This window comes from Dasypus novemcinctus, chromosome 7, assembly GCF_030445035.2.
Source record: "Dasypus novemcinctus isolate mDasNov1 chromosome 7, mDasNov1.1.hap2, whole genome shotgun sequence".
Taxonomy (NCBI): domain Eukaryota; kingdom Metazoa; phylum Chordata; class Mammalia; order Cingulata; family Dasypodidae; genus Dasypus; species Dasypus novemcinctus.
Window position 1 is genome coordinate 33,989,511 of NC_080679.1, and position 20,557 is coordinate 34,010,067.

The following is a 20,557-nucleotide window of genomic DNA, read 5'->3' on the forward strand; positions in this document are numbered from 1 at the left end:
CTTATGTTTTTCTTATATCAGAATCTATGTCTTGGTATATGGAAGCATCTAGGTAGAGACAATACATTAATAATTAGGTTGACAAAGATCCTTCTGCAAAATCTAAATCATGATTTTTTTTCTATGTCCCAGTTACACAAGGTTGATGTCATGAATATGACAGGGTAATGTGGACCATAGGATTTAACTTTGGGAGGGCAGAAACAGAGGGTCCGTTTGTGTAAAGGGGTGGGGTGGAGAAGAGAAGAGAAATAAAAGTGAGGAAGACTGCTATCCATACAAAAGACACACAACCCCACACAAGTATCTATTTACTAAATATTGAGAAGTGGCTAATACTTGCTGGTAATAATTGCTTATTTAAGACATGTATTAAACTACTGACAAAAAGAAAAATTGTTGCCTGACTTAGAGTCACATTTACCCCTACTCTACATTTCTCTTTTCCCCCAATTATTTTCTCTTGCAACCAGTTGGGCAATATTAATGAATCAAGGTAGCATCTTTAAATTATTAGCAGGCAGCTGGATCAAAGTAGAGAGATGAAGAGAAAATTCAACCCCATTACCTCAAATAAATGGGAAAGATACTGACCATCCTCCCCATTTATACACAGAAGACCAATAAAGCAAATTAACTCCAACAGCAAAGGCTACCAAGGCTTTTCTGTGAGTGAAGTCTACATAACACCATACTAAATGAATATTTTAAGAAATCAAAATGCAATTGTGAACCTTCTCTCTTAGAAATTTATCATATAAATTAGATACCCTCTATGGTTGTTTGAAGCTCTATGTACCCAGAAAAACATGTACTTAAATTTAATTCATTTCTGTGGGTTAGAACCCATTGTAAATAGGACATTTTGATGAAGTTATTTCAGTCTAGGTGCAGCTCACCACAATCAGGATGGATATTAATTCTATTACTGGAGTCCTTTATAAGCAGAATGAAATCCAGGCAGAGAGAGAAAGCCACAGAGGGAGCAGCCAGAAGCTAAACATCAATGGAACCCAGGAGAGAAGGGAGAGGCCAGGAGATGTCACTGTGTTCCTTGCCTTGTGACAAGCTGAGGACCAAGCATCACGGGCAGGTAGTTCCAGAATGCCAGTCTTTGGGGAGGAAGTATCAACTTGATGGCACCATGATTTGGGCTTTCTTTTGGTTTCAAAATTATGAGCAAATAAATTACCATTGTTTAATCTGATCCATTATATGGTATTTGCTTTGGCAACCCAGGAAACGAAAAGACCCTCCATTGCTTTTAGTGGCCCCAATATTCATTTATATATAAGCAGTATTATTTTATGTATTTGGTCAATTATGACTTTATATATTCAAATGATTTTATGTGAATTCTTCCTTCCAAGTGGGATGATATTAAATAAAATGATAAAAAGTTTAATGTGTCCTAAAATATGAAACCCCTATTACTTTGTCTATAATTGCTATCAGACTTAGGTAAGAAGTTGAAATTAGAGTTGGTACCATTCTAGCTAAGAAGATGTCCCAGAGTATATTCTGCTGTATTTGTCCATTTGATGAGTAAGACTAAGCAGTTTTTGAAAAAATCGCTATGAATGAAAGTCCTCCATAAAGTAATCAAGAGACCATTAACTGTTGGTGATGACAAACATATAAAGTAGGTCAGAAATGATGCGGTCTCTCTCTGGAGACATAGAGTACTGCTGATCAATTTTGTCACAACTGCAAATATTTTAATAAATATACTTTTAGTACATAGAAATGAATTGAATATTTCTCTAAATATACTCTTTAAGCTGTCTAAAGTATACACTTCTTAAAAACCCCTAACATTGTACAGTCATGCACAGGAGACGTTTCTTTTCAATAACTCATGTAGTTGTTCAAAAAATAAAGCATGTAAAGATAGAACCTCAATGGGAAGTCCCTCATTACTCTTTAGAGTTTAAGAAAACATCACCCTTTTTCTTCTTACAAAGCAAAATTCTGTTCACTGGTGCCAAAATCCCACAAATACTTCACAGAGTTCAAATTACTTTTTGCTTCACATTCCCTGCAGCACTGGAGCCAAACAAGGCCCAATTTTATACATCACTGCCTTCTTAAACTGGTATTTTAAAATGTTAGCACTATTATGATTAGTTGTGAAGATGGGGACTAAGGGCATGGTCTCCTCTGAATGCCCCCAGGTCTCACATTAAACTTTAAGTCATAACTAGAAGTTGGGCAAATACTCTTATACTTGGGACTTAATAATACTTAAAACCCATTTATAACGTGATGAGGCTCTCATATGGTATGATTTGTCTCTAAACTGCCATTAAGCTTTGCAATTGCAAGTCATCTTGTTAGCCTTTGCTCTATCTGTTCACCATCGCCCTTCTGGCACCTTTATGAAGCAAAATCCCAAGCTACTCTCTGCAGAAACTTCTCCAAAGACACTAACCCATCCAGTCTCCAGAGTCAAATTTGCTGATGATATTAAAGACATTCTATTGAGACAGTGTCTATAACAATCACCCACTGGCTTGAGAATACCTGGTACTCTTCTAATTATATTTTTATTGATTTTTATGTAACAATGCAGGATTTGAGCTTATTAAAAGCACAGCAGGGGTTTTATGTAAGACCATTCATTGTTTTTATAGGACCTAGGAATTACTAATCTCAAATGAAGGTGAATGACCATTTGGGAAGCAACTAGGATTTTTTCAGAAAAATTATAAATAGAACAGTTAGTACACTCTTGCAGTAAATATTCCAAATAGTAACAGAAGTTTTCTGGCTACCATTCGCCCTAGATTTAAATTTGATTTGCAATAATAAGCTAATAATGCCCTTTTCATTTTATAAAGATATCCTTTTATAATTATCTCACCCTGGTTTGACCTGGAAGGCTTACCAAAGAATAAAATTTCAAGAACCTCCATGGAATACTGTGGTGGCTTTCTTAGATTAATAAGTCACTGTCCTTCAGTAATTTTATATTAGTTATGGATTGCTGGGTTGAGAAAATTTCTCAAATAATGCCTAGGTCTTCTTCAACTTTGAATCCTCAGCATTTAGCAGAGAGTGAAATTTCAAAGAATAAATGTATGGATGGAAACAAGGAGCAGAGATCAGGAGGGGACAGGTACGACTTCTGTTTGAGACATATTGGGTTTGAGATATAATGTGGGACCTATCCAGCAGATTGCTGGAAATAAGATATAGCTTAGGATGAAACCTTAAAGGAGATAAATATAGATAGTGGATCCTGAAGACATGCAGGGAAAATTGAGAAAGATGGGAAAATAAAAGACATAGCCAAGGAATAGAAGAGATTCCTTTTAAGGTACATTGAAACCTTCACAGAACAAATGCCCCTTCACTAGGGTCTTTCTGTCTTTCTTTTGGAATAATTATACTGGCTGCTGCAATGGAAGAAAGCAAGAATCAGGGAAGAAACAGAAAACAAATGTCTGTTCTTACAGAAGTTATTTTTTTCCTTGGTAGAACTTAAAGCAAATCCTGCCTCTTCTGTACCGGAATTAATGTCTCTTCCTCCTGCTACTGACAGCATACACGCACAGGCACACACCACTTACCTGGATGCCAATCAGGATGCCTTTCTGGGGTAACTTAAAGCCTGTGGAAAGCATTGCCTTCAAGAAGGCTGTATGAATGCCTTCACCAAAGCAAGCCACCTGTTTAGAAATAAATGAAAAGATAAAATAAAAGAAAGCAAATAATAGTCAACCACCCTTACAAGAAAAACAAATACAAGCGGAAAGCACTTAACCCATAGATTCCTTTCCCAGGTTTCATCAGTGATGCCCAAAGACCACACAATCTGAATCCAGGGATTAAAAGACTGGCCAAGGCAGATGAATCTTATGTTTTTAATTAAGCATGGCCAGGGCAGATGTATCTTATGTTTTTAATTAAGCATAATGAATGAATAAGCGATTCTTTCTCTGTCCAACAATGCTCCATGGAGCAACATAACTGGATTCTACTGTGAGTTATTTGGATACAAATCACAGCTTCTGGCCCATAATGTGGTGAGTTACCAAATGTTAATATGACTTAATGTTTAAATAACATTATGTGTGCTATATGCTATGCAGCAGTGCATGAATACACAAGTCAGTAGCCAGAATGCATAATTGCTGATCAATGGGTTAGGAGTCATTTCATATAGCTTATGGGAAACACTTCTGAGAAATTCAATAACTCCATGAAAATCTCAAAGGATTTTTTTATCGTTATCATCAAAAGAACCAAATACCCTACTACTAGTCTTGAATACCATAGCCATATGTAAAAAAAAAAAAAAAAATCCAAACTAACATATAATGTTAGGATAAACAAAAGCTTCAGCTAGAGGAATTGTGCTACAATATAACTACAAGTCAAATGCTCACCATAACTATAGAACAAGTAGTATATTTGAACATGATGGGAGTAGATTATGCCACATACATTATCATTTGGCACAGGTACAGAACTGCTATTATTGTAAATAACACTGATGGTTATATTCATTTTTTAAGCAAATGAGCCCCTTGGGGTGAAAGGAAAATTCTCATGGCTATGACCTTTAGTCAACTGCCAGCACATGCTGCTTTTCACTCCACAGTGAGCATTTTAATCAGTAAGTACTGGCCAACTAACTTAACTAATGTCACCTTACATTAATGGGACCCAAATTCTACTGCGAGAAATTGGGCAATCCCATTATAAATACAGATAGAAAAATATATGAGGTTTCACAAGTTTTCTGTGGAAAACACAGAAATTGGTCAGATATTCCAGTAAAGATGAGAACTAATATCACTACTAGGAAAGTAAATCTACCTTGACTTAGATCAAGAGCAAGAAGTTGATGCAACCTCATAACAATCCATTTGGACACTAAATATGTGTCTTTGAAGCATACTTGAGATTTCGCTAACCTAGAATTATTATTCTAATTTCAATTAAGACACAAACTTTGTAACAACCCACTTTATGACCTTGGGGAATATGACTTTCTAACAACAGAAGAATTATCTCTGTATTTTGGAAACGTATATAATAAAGGGGGAGCTGAATTTTGAATTATTTCATATTTCCCTATTTCAAAACCCCAAAAATGTATGTCTAGAGGCAGAAAAGACAGGAGCACTTAAAACAGATTTGCCAGCCTAGAGAAAGAGCATGATGGAAAATAAACCTCTCTCTCTGAGCTCTAGACCTAGTGAAGGCAGCCCTGCTACTACAGTGAACATGGGATCAAGACAAACCTGAAAAGCATCTCTTAGACTGGAAATGTGATGTTGTGCTTTAATTTTAAAGTTAGGTTTTCCCTCCTATAAAATTAAAAGGAGCAGCAAAGGGCCTAAGAGAAGGCAATCATCAGTCCAGATTCAAACAGGCTAATCATTTATTTTTCACTGCCTGCCTTCCTTTCGTGCTTGGCTTCTCATCACAGCTCTTGCTTGTAACCAAGCAACCACATAGAACATCACATATTTGTTGCAATTAAATGTTTTCCCTTTTCAGGTTTTCCTTAATACCAAGAGGGAACATTGGTGTCTCTCAGTTTGATGTCACCATTCTGATGTGCACTGATGGGAATCTGAAGGTTGTTTCTAGTAAGTCTGTGGAGGGCTAGATGATTCATAAAATGTCCTGACATTGACATGCAGAGAACTTTCCAGAATCTGACAGTTCTCTACAAGAAACACATTTTATATTCCTAAAGAAATCTTCAGCTGACCAAGTTCCAACACAAGTGAAGAGGGACATCCAGTGGCCAGTCCCATTATAGTTTTTAGACATCCCCAAGAGATTACAGTTATTTTGAAACTGGTTTTGGGATTTTGTACATACCTGAAGATTCCACAACATTTAGGACCATGATCTCCTAATGCTGTTAATCTACATATTGCTAATAAAATTCCGGTGACCTAGTCTCATGGTAGGAAAGGGTAGGTGGGGGAAGGCAGTGAATACAAGTGGGGCTGATAGTGGAGCAGCTTAAGCACCTTAAAATAAGATTCAGGAGATATTTATTTAGATGCCTAGGGAAATATTTCAAGTATATTCTCATATGTAATGTGGAATGGAATTAGTAACACAGCTATTATATTCACATGTTGAAATATAAACAGGAAGATAGATACTGGTCCAAAAAAAGTAAGACCATTTTTTTTCTTCAGTTCAAAATTCTCAAAGCCTTTGAGACTCTCTCTGATAGCAAAAGAGGTCTGTGTTCACTTTACTACTTACTATCTTACTTATTCTATTCTATGCAGATCATGAAACAATATATTTCAAAGTAGATGTAATGAAAGAGTTCATGGCTCATTATCTAGTTACCTCTCCAGTGGAAGCCATCTCACAGCGCAGAATGGGGTCAGCATCCCTCAGTCGGGGCCAGGAAAACATCGGAGCCTGTCGGAAATAGTGGGAAGGAAAAATATGTGAGAAAGTGACACAGGAATAAGAGTGGAAACAAATACTTAGTGAATCACCTCTCACAGAATTCATTTAACTTGTGGTAGACATGTAAAAAAAAAAATCTCTTTGGTCCAAGCATCTGACTTGAAAAATTGCTTTAAAACTCTTCCAAGAATCTCTTGAGCTCTTGGCCAAAAACTTGGGTTAAAAAATCACAAATTATTTCTGTAAATAGGACCCCTGTGACCAATCCAGGTCAGTGTTTCTAATCTGGACTAAACATTCTCTTATTGGAGTGATTTCAAACAAAGTCTACGGGGCTTTGGTCCCCCAAACACAGAGTTCAAACATATTTTCTTGGTAGGCTTTTGAAACAGTGCTCTTCTTATTCTTATCTTTTGAACTTGCAACAAGCCACCTTGCCAGAAATGGCTGTCTGTAAACTGACTTCTGAGACATTAAACTGTTGTTGACACCTCTTAAAAAGCTTTGGAAAACATTCTGCTTAGAAATACTTTTGCCAAGAACTTTCATATGAACTGGAACATATGAGTGCTTCCTTTTCTTTTTTTTTTTTTTTTTTTTTTTTGGTGCAGTTCACAAAGAACCACACTCTTATTTTTTGTGTATATCCATTTATCTAGTCTAGACTATTCCTGATTGATTCTGAAACCCCTCTATGTTATCATGGGAATTCCAGCTTAGGGTTATTTCACTGGGTCATCTTAGTCAAGTTATTGTATATTCCTCACCCTTGCTTCCCTATATGTTGATGTCTACCCATTCTTCCATAGGATTGCTTAGGAATAAGTAATTTAAAATAAATTCGAGGTCCATATTCAATGATAACTATGAAAGAAGTAAACTGGGAGATACAGTACATTTTGAAAAATGCATAGCTTTCCACCTCTATTGTTTTAGTTGAAAACCATTTCACACATATGTGTGTATGACTATATAAGGATAAATAAAAATCATATATTCCTACATCTATGAATTAAGAAACATGAATTTATAAATTCACATGTAGACTCCCAAGTGGAAAAATATTTTTCAGGACTTAACAACTTGTGTATCTCAAACAAAAAATTTCCATGTATATTCTTCCTGAAAGCTTCACCAACTTATGTCCATGTCACAGTCTCCAAGAATAATGTGTCACCCTTTCCCAACATGGTGACACACCTTCTCAATGCATTATGAAATCCAATGCATCCTAAATTATGATTACTGAATTACTGAAGATGTAAAAATATTTTTTGATTTATAGCTTCCACATAACCTCCACCGTAAAAAGTCAGGTTATCAGCTGAAATACAATTATATTTGAGGCCCCTGGTACATATAGAAATGGAAACCTTTTGAAGGTTTCCAAGACACACGTTATACTAATATATCACACAATATACATTAATTTTATTGTGTGCTTCATCTAAGAATTTCAAATATATTTAATAATGTCTCATTAATTCTCATTCCCACCCAGTGAAGTAAAGGCCATAATTATTTTCTATGCACAGGCATACTGAGGCAGTGAGAGGAACATACCAGCTTTATTGTCAAGATGGGAACATATAACACAGTGAGCCCTGAGGTGAATGATGGACTGTGGTTAACAGTACAAACATGAGAACATTCTTTCATGAACTATCACAAATATACAATGCTAATACATGGTGTTAATAATAGGGTGGTATAGACTATATTGATAGCAGTAATAAGATCGCAATGCTATTTCATCATTTATAACAAATGTGTCACAACAATGTAAGGTGCTGGTGGTAGGGTGATGTATGGAAGGCCTGTATGGTATTCATAACTGTTTTATTAACTTGTAATTTAACAAATAAAAAAATTTTTAAGACAGTATTTTAAAATAATATAAATTATTGAATGAACCTTAAATTTTCCTGGTCACTCTTCATAAAGGTGTAATCAGATTCACACCACCACTGCGAAACACAACTTTTCTTTCAATTTTTTCAAGTGAAAAAGTTGTGCTACTAAACGATATAGGAATTAAGCAAAGGTGGCCAGGCCGATTAAGCTAACACCACAGACTGATGACTTATATGAGAGTCAAACATTTGGCAAAGTTTAAATGCTGTGATTCAAACCTCATCCTAATGAAGTGTAGCTAGGATTTCTGTTTACCAACAGGTACTATCATGTGATAACTGCATAAACGTAACTTATTAGATCCTCAGCTAACCAGTTTTAAAGTTATGCAATTCTACATGATTTTTCACCCCCCTGAGATGGTTCCCTCATCTGTTTGCTTGTTGTTTTTTTGCTTGTTGTTTGCACTTGTTGTTTGCTAGTCGTTTTTTGCTCATTGTCTGCTCATTGTCTGTTTATTTTTTCCTTAGAAGGCACTGGGAACCAAACCTGGGACCTCTCATGTGAGAGGTGGGTGCGCAACTGCTTGAACCACAGCTGCTCCCTGCTCATTTGTTTTGGCTTCTTGTCTGCTTGTTGTTTGTTGGTCTCTTTTATGAGGCATCAGGAACTGAACCCAGAACCTCCCATGTGGGAGGAAGGCACTCAACTTCTTGTGCCACATCCATTCCCCTCTACATGATTTTTTTTTTTTTAATTTTAGGGCATGGATGTGGCTCAAGCAGTTGGGCATAGGCTCCCCACATAGGAAGTCCCCATGCCTCCTAAAGAAAACAGACAAACAAACAGACAGACTATGAACAAAAAACCATGAGCGGACAACCAGCACAAACAATGAGCAAAAACAATAAGCAAACAGATGAGGGAGCCATCTTGGAGGAGTGAAATTTTAAGTGCATAACAGTTAACATTTTGGGCCCGAAGGGATACTTTGTTAATAGCTTATATTATACTTATTTCAAATTTATATCATTCGAATTTCCTGTAGTGCAACCTTGAGTCATTGAAAGGAAACATCATAATCCCTAATCCAGCTTTCTGGTTAGAAGTTTCATGAAGTTTCAGGATTATTTCTGATGACAAATTTTTCCTCTAATTTCCTTGGTAGTCACAAAATGACTCATTGATTTTTGAAATGTTACCTTGATTGCAACATAGTCAGCAGGAATTATGGGATGATCCAATGTTGGAAGAGGTTTCTCATCAATGCTCTCTCCGATCATCACTTTGGTGGCCACATCAATGAAATCTACCCCAAGAGTCTTGGAAACAAAGGGGAAGGATCGAGAAGCTCTCAGGTTGCACTCAATCACCTGGAGAGATGATAAAATTTAAAAAGAGAAAGAGATGATGATAGTCAATGACAATACTATTAAAATTCTCTCTGCCACTTAGTGTCCAGCTATTGCCAACTGGGGACCAGCTCTTTTTAGGCTCATCTTTTACCTTTTCTTCCCACTGCCTGGACTTTTTCTAACTGGTATCCTCTCATCCAGTACTTCTGAACACTGCCTTTCTTTCATTCCTCCCCCCTCCAAATTCCATCTCAACACACAGGTTTATTTTTATGCAGAGTTCAGATATTTCTACACCTCTACTGAAAATTCTTCATTGCATTGCCAGTGGCCATCAAATTAAAGCCTAGCCCTAACAGGCCTCTGCCCTCTTGCCTCAATCTATCTAGTTTTATTTTATTCCACTTTCCAGGCCCCCATCTTCCTTTGCAGGGTTACCTTCTACTATTTTCCTAGAAAAAAAATGATTTCACTGAACTGAACTATTCACTGTCTTCTAAGACATGCTAAGTTTTCTTCCTCTTATTGATGATGTCCTATCTATGTGTAATATCTTCTCTACCTTCCTGTACTTGTCAAAATTACAACCAAATTTTAAGGTCCAGTTCCCAATGGGAAAACCTGCCTTGAGGTCTAATGATCCACCCCAAACCAGCATTTAACACTCACACACATGCTCATGCACTCATACACACACACAGACTAGCAAATATACTGTCTCTGTTCTATGACTCCCTTCTGACAGCTGTTATATTCTAATAATTATGTTATAGTCATCTACACACTCATCTTATTCCCTGCCCTTACTAATTCACAAGATCTTTGAGAGAGGGACTATATATATATGTGTGTATGTATATATATATATATATATATATATATATATATATATATATATATTTTTTTTTTTTAGGCCACCACATGTCTTTACATAGCAGGTGCTGAATCAGTATTGGTTACTGATTTGTTAAATTAAATTGACCAAATTAAATAGGATTAACCTATTTCATTTAATATGATGTTTATATAAATGGTCTCCAAAATGACTCCAAAATGGGAAAGGAGTAAATCAAAACTTCAGTGCACATAATTTATGACTTCTCTACATGTTCATATTAATTTATGGTATCCACTGTATCCATCTATACTATACTATAGATGGTACACAGTGATCTTCCTCCAGTGTATCAGTATGCTTTACAAAGCTGTGACTGCCACAACAGGGGCACAAAGAGTCTGTGCCTTCAAACATGGCAGGTATTATATGTTATGTAGCATCTCACACTCAGACATCAGCAGCTGCAGGGGTCTCAGTTACCCTGTGCCTAGTGTACACAGAGGAGGAGAGTATCAGAAGAACACAAAGCAACATGACATAACACAGCAGGTGTCTTCTCAAACACCTTGGCAGTTCTTACCAGGACATCATTTCCTTTCACAAGAAACTGGACGTTGAATGGGCCAGAGATGGCAAAAGCTTTTGCAATCTTTCGGGTAGCATCTTTCACCTAGAGCAAAAGGACAATGATACAGTGTTAAAGAGCATGCCTTAGTTTTCTTTTAAAAGACAGAGAAACTTAGATTTTTAATTTTTTAAAATCTCCTTCTACATTGACCTACATCTCTTTAAAATATTTTCTCCAGCCACTACTAGACTTCCATTAAGAAAACAATACTATGTACTAAATATTCACAACAGTTGAGTTTAATGACGTTTCCCCTTATCATTAAATTTAATCTGAGGCATGTCCTACATCACTACCTAGTTTTAATAAAATAGATTTTTGTTTCATATTTTACTTTCACTTTTACTTGTAAATGATAACCTTTTCAATGGCTCCTTGGCTGATGGTCTGTGTGGGCAGCATCAGAGTAGCATCTCCCGAGTGGACACCTGCATCTTCCACGTGTTCAGAGATGGCATGAGAGATAACCTGACCAAAAGAAGATTTTACAAAGATTCATGAGGCACCTATTTCAATGATGCTACTGCCTGTCCCACTCCTTTGATTCTGACATCTGCCCCAAACATTAACCAGATTCTTTGCTGAGTCTCTGATGAGAAAAGTAGAAAGAGCTGCGTATAGATTTGTCAAGCCTCGCTGTACAGCAGCTGATTGCCTCTAAGGGCAACTGATAGTGGCTGATAGCTTGCCTCCCTCTTCCACTGATTAGCATGGGAATGAATAATCAGAAAAGAAGAAAACTTAACCAACTCTGATTGATCTGGAAGAACAGGCCAGGAAGCTAAAGCATTTGTGGAGGGGGGAGGCAATAGGGATATCTTTACCTTTTCCTCCAGGTTAAGTTTTTGATATTGGAAAAGAGGATAGGAGAGGCCAATGTCTAGCTAGGTAAATGGCACGAGTTAGGTGGACTGGAAAGAAGACCTGAGGATCTGATCAAGAGATCATTAAATTGAAATTTGAGAGGAGAGAAACAGAACAGAAATATTCTTTTCCTCATTTACAGTTAAGGGAACTAAGGCAATCTAAGACCAACTAACCCAAGTTTGTGTGACTAGCATGTTGCTGAGTCAGGAGTTTGAAACTTCATCTGTCAGATTCCAAAGTCTGTGTTCTCAAGCTCTATAACTAATATGTCAACAAAATGCATTATTTTTGGGAAATGCATGAAGCCAGGAGTGGAAGAGAATGATGGCTTTAAAATATTTAAATTCCACAGAAGACATGCTTGTTAGATTTATGGATGACTTAAAGCAGAGTGACATGTGACAGTCCTCCTACTGTCACTTTTCAACCCTGTGACCTGGGTGGGATACTTTACCTACTTAGCCTTTGTTTCCAGTAAGAGGAGAATGACAATAGTACCTACCTCATAGAAAGTTTACAAGAATAAAAAAGAGCACATATAAAATGTCTGGCCTGATACTTAATACATAGTAAGAGCTCAATCATTTTAGTATACTGTTTAGAAAATGGGAGGCAATATGTCCACTGAGCTCTGAAGCCGTCATAATGTACCTGAGGCAATATATCCATTTTTGAGTGTGACCACACAGAAATCGTGATAACTTGGAGCATTCCCAAAAGAAGGAGCCCAGGTGAGAATCAATGGTCAATGTCTGAGAAAAGATTAGGGCAAGAGCATATCTTGTCAACCTGAAGCCAGATCTGACTAGCGGACCAGCTTTCCTTTGGCCACACAATATTTGGAAAAAATATTTGAATATCTGTAGCCTAATCTGACATTCTCCAGTTACTCATAAGTATGATCACACTCCTCTTACTTTAGATCTCAGTCTTCAGATACTTAAAATGTTGTAAAAGGAGAGGGGTTAAATTTATGCTCTGTGACTCTAGAACCCAGGAGGTCAGGGTATGAGAGTTTCAGGAACCCAGACTAAGGAATATCTGAGATGGAAAAAGAAAAAGAAAATAAAAAATACATGCCAATGCATAATCTTTCAAATTTTTGTGCTCTGTATCACCTAAAAATTTTAAACAGAAAACAGATGATCACATTCCTGAGATGCTGCAAAGAAAATTCCTGTACTGGGAGAGGGAGGGAAGGATTGGAATAAATGATTTCTAAGGACACTTCAACTAAAGAGTATATGACTCTACAGTAAGAAGACACCATAATTTAAAAAAGAAAAAAAAAAAAACACTTCAAGCTGCTAATCTGGCAGGCCAAATTTTTTTTTTTAAGATTTCACATTTTAGTAGTGCTTTGAAGTACTTTGCAAAGTAGAAAATGAAGGCTGTTTTGTTTTCCCTTAAAGCAGATGAAATAATGTGGACTCCCTAAAACATAATTTTCTATGGTTCAAGATAAATCACAAATGCCTTAGAAACACAACTAGCAAACTAAAGCAAAGCATTCTTAACATTTTCCTTTCTCCCTGAAGTTGGAGGCATTCATTGTATTAGCAATACAAAATGTGATATGGTAAGTCAATTTTATCTTATTATCCTTATCCACTCTACTCTGGTTTTGCCTTTATTAACCCAATAAAAAGGGGGTAGGTGGGAAAACAAGATAGAAGAAAAACCAGGGATTCAATTAGGAACTTCAGAAAGAAAAGTATTGATGTTTTTATAATATCCATTGAAACATAAAAGGAAAACCATGGACAAAAGAAAATGAGAGAGAAAATCTATTCAAAAAGAATGATGAGTACAGGATGATAATTAATTTTGAATATCATCAAAGAGAAATTCTAGCAGTATGAAACACAGGAAATGTGATACCCATGACATATCAACTGAATTATCAGTGAATTTGATTTTTTTTTTACTTAGATGCTTCTCCATTATAATTAGAAACCTATTTTATAGACTCATGAATTCTAACCTGTGTTATTTTTTCTAATTGCTAAGGAAAAAAAATGATGGAAAGGCAGGGATGGGGAAGATAGAGACAAAGCACTTACCCTTCCATCTTTGCCAACAGCATCCATTTCTACTTCCCGGGCCCCCTCAATAAATTTTGTCAGCACCACTGGGTGTTCCTGTCACCAAGGAAAGAGAAGCAGGAATATTTAGCTAAAATTATGTGTTATGTAAGTTGTGTACTTCAAGTAAATTCTGGGGAAATACTTGTAAGATTCTTAATGTTAAATATCATAAACTCATTAGTCAATCTGTTCTGTAAGAACAAGGTCATTTTCTCCTTACATGGAGGCAGAGAGGGTTTCTCCAACTCTGATTGTTCAGTAAACTAAACATGAATTCTCAAATCAAAAAAAAAAAAGTCTTCTAGGCTATTAGAAAAAAGAAGTTAAGGAGGGAGTAGAATTTGGATTCCATCTATCTTCCAGAATTACCGAAATCTGTCTACTTTATAACTATATTATTATGATTATTGGTTCAGGATCTTTCTTCTTACCTTCACCATTTCAGAGCACTATAACGTCTTTTAAAAGGTTTATATATGAGATTTGTGAAAGAGCTTAGAAAGAGTATAGCATTTTGTTTCCACTAGGCCAAAAGTGAAATCTTTTACTTGGAATTTATATGCCTTATACCAGTTCTAGAGAATATGACGTTTGCAACTGTATAAGCAAGTGTTGTACTTTGCTAATGTTATAACATCCCCCCTTTCTCTGCTCTTTAAGGCTCCTTATCATTTTTGAACTGCTTTCCATACTTGTTTCTTTATGACTGGGTTGTAATGCCCTCTACAACCTGACCACCACTTCCTTTTTCCGGATTAAATGAAGAAGTTGACTGAAATTCTCCAGGCTTCACATATCTCTTCTCCTTTATACTGTAGGCGCCAACAACCTGGACCACTTGCTGTTTTCTTGCCAGGCCCTGCATTTACCAGTCTATATGACTCTCTTCACTAGGTATCTTTCACTTTTACTCTGCAGGGTCACCTTAACTCATCCTTCAAGGTCTAGTTCAAATGATACTTATCCCTGAAGCCTTCTTTGAACATTTATCTTTTTCTCAACACACAGCCTTTTGGGCCACTATCATGGAGGTCAGCATATGTCTATATGTTATATTTAACATATCTCTTTTAATAGAACATATTAAGTGGAATTCAACTTTGTGGAAGTCAAAATATACAATGTTTTATGATATTAATAAGGTTCTCCTTAAAATTTATTAATCAATGAGGCAAATGTATATACTTCCTTCTCTTCAAAAGCTTCCTGGATAAATTAAAAATTAAAAATAATTTTTCTAAAAACCTGCATGGTTACAGTACAAATTAGAGTAATTAGAAATACCCTCAAAGAAATCTTTTAAATGTTATTTTACAGTTAAACTTATTTTGTAAAAGAATGAAAGTTTTAAGTAAAAAAAAATGCCCACTGGACAAACAACTATGCAACTGTTTATTAGCCAAAAAAGAATTATCACCAACTCTGTTCCATCTCTTTTGAACATTGATGTTGCCCAGGACAGACCTGTAGCCAATGAGTTTTTTGTTGTTGTTGTTTTCCTGTGTTATGAGGATAACAGCATAACTTCAAAAAGAGGTTAAGTTTGCCAACTGTCTTATTAGTTTCCATAGCCAAGACAGAGATGGGGATTCCTGGTTTTGGTGATTTAGAGGAGGACAGAGCAGTGTGAAAAAGCTAGCAAGGCTGTGGTCTCAGATGGAGAGCTGCTTTAGCCTGATCCCATGGGGAGCTCGTGTGGATCATGAATTGCAACAGAATTAGACACACCTTGAGGCAAATGGTCAGTCGTTGGCTTGTGTTTTGAGCTTAGTAGTGAGGTGAGGGGTCTTGCCTCCTGATTAACGATACTCCTCTTTGGCTAAGGACCTTATCCAGAAGTGCTGCTATGAAGTGTTATCAACTATCCCAGCAATGGGGGGTGGTACAATCAACAGCCTTCACCATCGTGGCCAATTAAGTGACTTTATGAAATAGTCCTTACTATGGCAAGGAAAAAAATCTCTCAATAAATTTCAATCTTTTAACATTATACATTGTTTGCCCCAGCCTTCTTAAAATACCTTCTTTCTTTAGCATCCACAAATCACATTTTAATGCTTTCACTCCTAAATATTTGGGTTCCTCTTTCTCAGACTCCTTTAGGTTTCCTTATACTTTAATTTAGGCCTTAAATGCTGGCTTTCCTCTGGCTTCTGTCTTAGGTGTTCCTTTTCCTCTACACTCTCTCCCTCGGTGATTGTTTCTACTCTCAAGCTTCAAAAAATATGATTTTCTGTTGACTTCCAGATATGTATTTACATCTCTATTTCTAGTCATGATTTTTATCTTCAATTTCAGATCTATTTCATCTTTTTCCTTCAAAGCATCTTCACTTGAATTCTTCACAGGACCTGATATTCAAAAGGTCAACTAAATATATTATTTCCCCCTCCAAAACTTTCACTTTCTCCAGAGTCCCTTAGTCCAATAAATGGCACCACCATTCATCCCATTGCATACAGCAGAATCTCAGAAGCTATCCTTTATCCCATTTTATCCTCCACATCCATTCATTCCCTAATTCCCTTCAATTCACATCTTCAATATCTCTAGAATGCATGTATTTTTCTCATCTTCACTGTCATTACCCTCATCCAAGGCCCTGTCATCTCTATTCTGGGCTGCAGCAACAACCCTCTACCCTCTTCCTATGAATCCAGTCTTGCTCCATAACTCACTCTCTATAGTGCAGCAGAGTGATCTTTTCTAAAAGAGAGAATAAGATTAAAATCCAAGATCATTATAATGACTGACAAAGCCCTCCTTTAACTGGTCCCTGCCTACCTTCTCCACTTCACCATCATCAGAGTCAGCCCTCCCTATCATGTTTGGTGCCCCAGCCATAGAGAACTCTCCATCAATTCCTAGAAACTCTGTTCTCTTTCTCACCTTCAGGCCCTTACACACACTGTTCTTTCTTCCTACTCACAAGCATGAGGTAAGCCTTTCAACTGATTAACTCTGAGTCAACCATCAGAAATCAATTTAAAAGCCCCTTCTCCAGGGACTGGATCCCAAGACTTTTATATCCTCCCTCACTATCCTGTATTTTCTCTATTGCAATTCTCATCATACTTTATCGTTATTATTTGATGTCAGATACATCTACTGAAGAAAGAGCTCTGTAAGAACAGAGACTATATTGAATTCTTCATAAGTGTAAACCGTGGTATTGAGAACAGGTACATTATATAGCAGGTGCGAAATGTGGGTGAATATACACATGAATAATTATTGGGAGCTGGTTTTACTCTGGATTCATTGAATGGGTGTCCCAAATTGTGTTGTAGTTGAATGGAAGACTTGGTCAGAAAGTATACAATTAGATTATCTCTATTGTAAAACTTTCATCTTTTATAGACTCTACCCATATGCTAGAAAAGAAAACTTTAAAAAAAAAATTCTAATGAGTAGAGACCCTATGAATTATTCCAGGCAGAACAAGAAAGGAAACTTGCTCCATCTCTCATATAGCTCCAGCTGGGTCTAGCTGCTGGCCTTTCAAATGGGAGCACTGCAGGACGCCTGGCAGGGAATAAGATAGAGGAGAGGATTGTCAGTGTCTCATTCCAGAAGTGTTTTAATAAAAACTGGCCAATTGGAGAGATTCCCTCCTCAGTTAGCTGACTTTCAAAGAAAAGTATATTCACTTTTGAACCACTTGGTTTTCTTTTTTCATACTCTTTGCCTTTTCTCACTCTGTATCCTTATCCACTTTCTTCGCTGCCCAATCCTGCATGGCGAACAAAAACATACAGGAGGGGGATTGGACTTCATGTGTATGGAAAAAATCCATGCTCTTTATTCCTCTTCAAAATGACTCTAATTTCACTCTTCAGCTCTCTCCAAATTCCACTTGCCTAACATCAAACCTCTTCTCAATGAGTTGTTCTATTTCCTTTTTTTTTTTTTTTAACCCCACTGGCTTTTGAAAGCTGTTAAAAGGAAAACATTACTTTCATCCTTTCTAGCACAAGGTCTGCAGATCAATAACCCCACTGGGTAAATTTTAAATGGACCATGCTGAGGTAATACCAAAGGAGAAAATAAATGCTGGGGGCAGTGGAGGAAGGTGGTTGAATGACCACAAAATTATAAACATTTTTATTAACTCACAATTGGAATATACCAAAATGAAAATAAAAGGAATCAATAACTGAGCAAGGGGACTTATTATTAAAGTTGTATGATTGACTAAGGCAGATTCCCCAGGTGTGAGAATTAAAAGCTTTCACTGGCTAAGGATTAGCATTATTGAGAATCCCAGGGATAAATGGACTGGTATCTAACTCACAAGCAGAACAAGGATGTTCCTCCTGGAATCTCAAAATGTGTAAATCTCTGCTTAGGTCTTCCTTTTCTTCCAGTGATCCAAAGGGTCAAAATAAAATTAAATGCTTTTGCATTTTCTCATTCCCACATGTAAAAGACAAGTGGGTAGAAGAAGAAAAAAAAAACTGTCCCAACAGCATCATGTGGAAAGAAACAGACAGCCTACAATTTGAGGTAGCAAACCCAGGAGGAAATCAGACACTACCTGAGAGACTCTAGTGGCCTCCTCTAGGAATTTTTTCATCTCATCCTCAGAGAATACCACATTCATGGCAGATCCACTGGGAAAAGAGGAAACACAAAAATGAAAAAAGCAGGTCAATTTTTTTTGTCACTTCAGAAGTAAAACAAGCTAGACTTGATCAATTCTCAGAACAGTTCGAGACAACCTCTATTCCGTTTGGAGTTTCAAAAGAAGGTACCTTTTTTTCCTAAATTGACAATGCATTCTATTTAATCACAAGGACAATCAACCTAAATAAAACATCACCACAGTTGGGGATGGACATAAGGGATTAGACCTATAATGATGCTCAAAGGGAACCCTGGTGACTCTTGAGATTGTAGTTCCCCAAAGTTTGCCATTTCTGATTTACGGTTTTAACTCTCTACCAGTTCCAAGAATTCTTTAACCTTAACAAGATTCAACCCAGGACTTAGTTTCTGTAACCTTTTTTCTTCAGAATTCATTACCAACTGCTGGTCTTTACCCATTGGTATGATATCAAAGCAGATCATTCAACTGCCTCAACTTGGTCACAGAAGAATCTTTTTTTTTTCAGTAGCATTTGAAAATAAAATGTGAAATATCTGACAGAAGTATATTCAATTATGATCTTCCACCTAAGTCCTTGAGAAAAAAATGTTATCTGAAATCAACTTACTGTAAATTCTGACAATTTCAAAATGGGTTGGGAAGTGAGGAAAGGGGGAACAATAAGAGAAAAAGAGGATGGGAAGAAATAAGGGATAAAATATTACTTTTCACTTCATTTTTAAAAGTAGTATTTCCTTTGCCTTCTCAACTTTATTACTGAGTTTTGCATAAGGTACTCTCAACGGCTTCCTCTGTTTAAGCAAGGGAGGCAAGAGCAAGAATATTGATAATTTACAATATAGGAAGCTAGAACAAAGATAAAGATTGCAAAGAAGAGAATGAAGCTAAATAGTCAAATCTTCTTTCTATAATTCTCCCTTAAATGTATGTGTTGTTGAAATTAGCTTACATTAGAACCTCAAAGAAGTTGTATTATTACAGTGGGATTTATACAAAATGTCACTTAAATAAAAAGGAGCTTTCCACCTCATTTGAAATCTTTCATTATTTTAAAGGATTCCATCTCAAATTCCATTTACACTTACAAAATGTGCACAGCAAATTGTATTTCTCTTATTATCCCCTGTTCAGTGAAATAGTTCCTTATATGTGGTAACATCTGAAGAAAGTAAGTGATAATTCACAACTTCTCCTTTGAAGTTACAACTCAGTTTCAAAGTTTAATATAAAAGATCTTCACTGTTCATGTCCCCCACATTTATAATGCATCTATTTTAAAATCTGACCTCAGCTCAGAATTTCAAACAAGAGACATTATAAGAAGGTGCTGACAACTGTCAAAGATAAGCTGTCATTTCTGGGTATGAGAAAACAGATATTGGCAAGAGATATCCCAAATTGTTTTTCTTTAATTGTCCTTTTCTGTAATATAAAACCACCTCAGCCCTCAGTTTGGCAAGAACCCTTAGCCTCTTCATGTTGCCACTGCAGTTTCTTCACACTGCCACTCCCTGATGGAAAAGCATTACACTGAAAGACCTTTTGGGGTCCTCAATCTGGCTGTGATTATCTGGGGATTGTCAGGTGGATTTACAAATTACCGAACATCAAAGCCTAGTGCTATAGGCAAACATCATACATTTCTAAATCTCCAGATTTTTAAATACCATTTTGAAAACAAATATATTACCTCAAAACATAGGAAGGTCTCAACAGGCAAGGGTAGCCCACGGAACTTGCAAATTCCAGTGCCTCATTCTAATTAAGAGAAACAACAACAACAAAATGTGTGAATAGTTTAAAATATACAATAAAAATTCAGAATGATACCATTAGATCAAGTGATAACCCAACTCTCTATTTTCTCTTTCAAGATACCATCAAATATAAGTTGGAGTTCAAAATACATAAAATTCCTAGTTT

The 20,557-nt window shown here is 36.4% G+C and overlaps 1 protein-coding gene across 1 annotated transcript in view; it reads right to left on the reverse strand.

Moving 5' to 3' along the window:
- CPS1 (carbamoyl-phosphate synthase 1) overlaps positions 1-20,557 on the reverse strand; it is a 127,532-nt gene that overhangs the window by 7,233 nt on the left and 99,742 nt on the right. Inside the window, exons 27-34 of the mRNA XM_058300192.2 lie at positions 20,325-20,392; positions 18,563-18,638; positions 14,002-14,079; positions 11,432-11,539; positions 11,024-11,113; positions 9,453-9,623; positions 6,331-6,405; positions 3,573-3,671 (exon numbers count right to left, since the gene is read on the reverse strand). Of these exons, the coding sequence (XP_058156175.1) occupies positions 3,573-3,671; positions 6,331-6,405; positions 9,453-9,623; positions 11,024-11,113; positions 11,432-11,539; positions 14,002-14,079; positions 18,563-18,638; positions 20,325-20,392 (765 nt within the window). The remainder of the gene's footprint in view (positions 1-3,572; positions 3,672-6,330; positions 6,406-9,452; positions 9,624-11,023; positions 11,114-11,431; positions 11,540-14,001; positions 14,080-18,562; positions 18,639-20,324; positions 20,393-20,557) is intronic.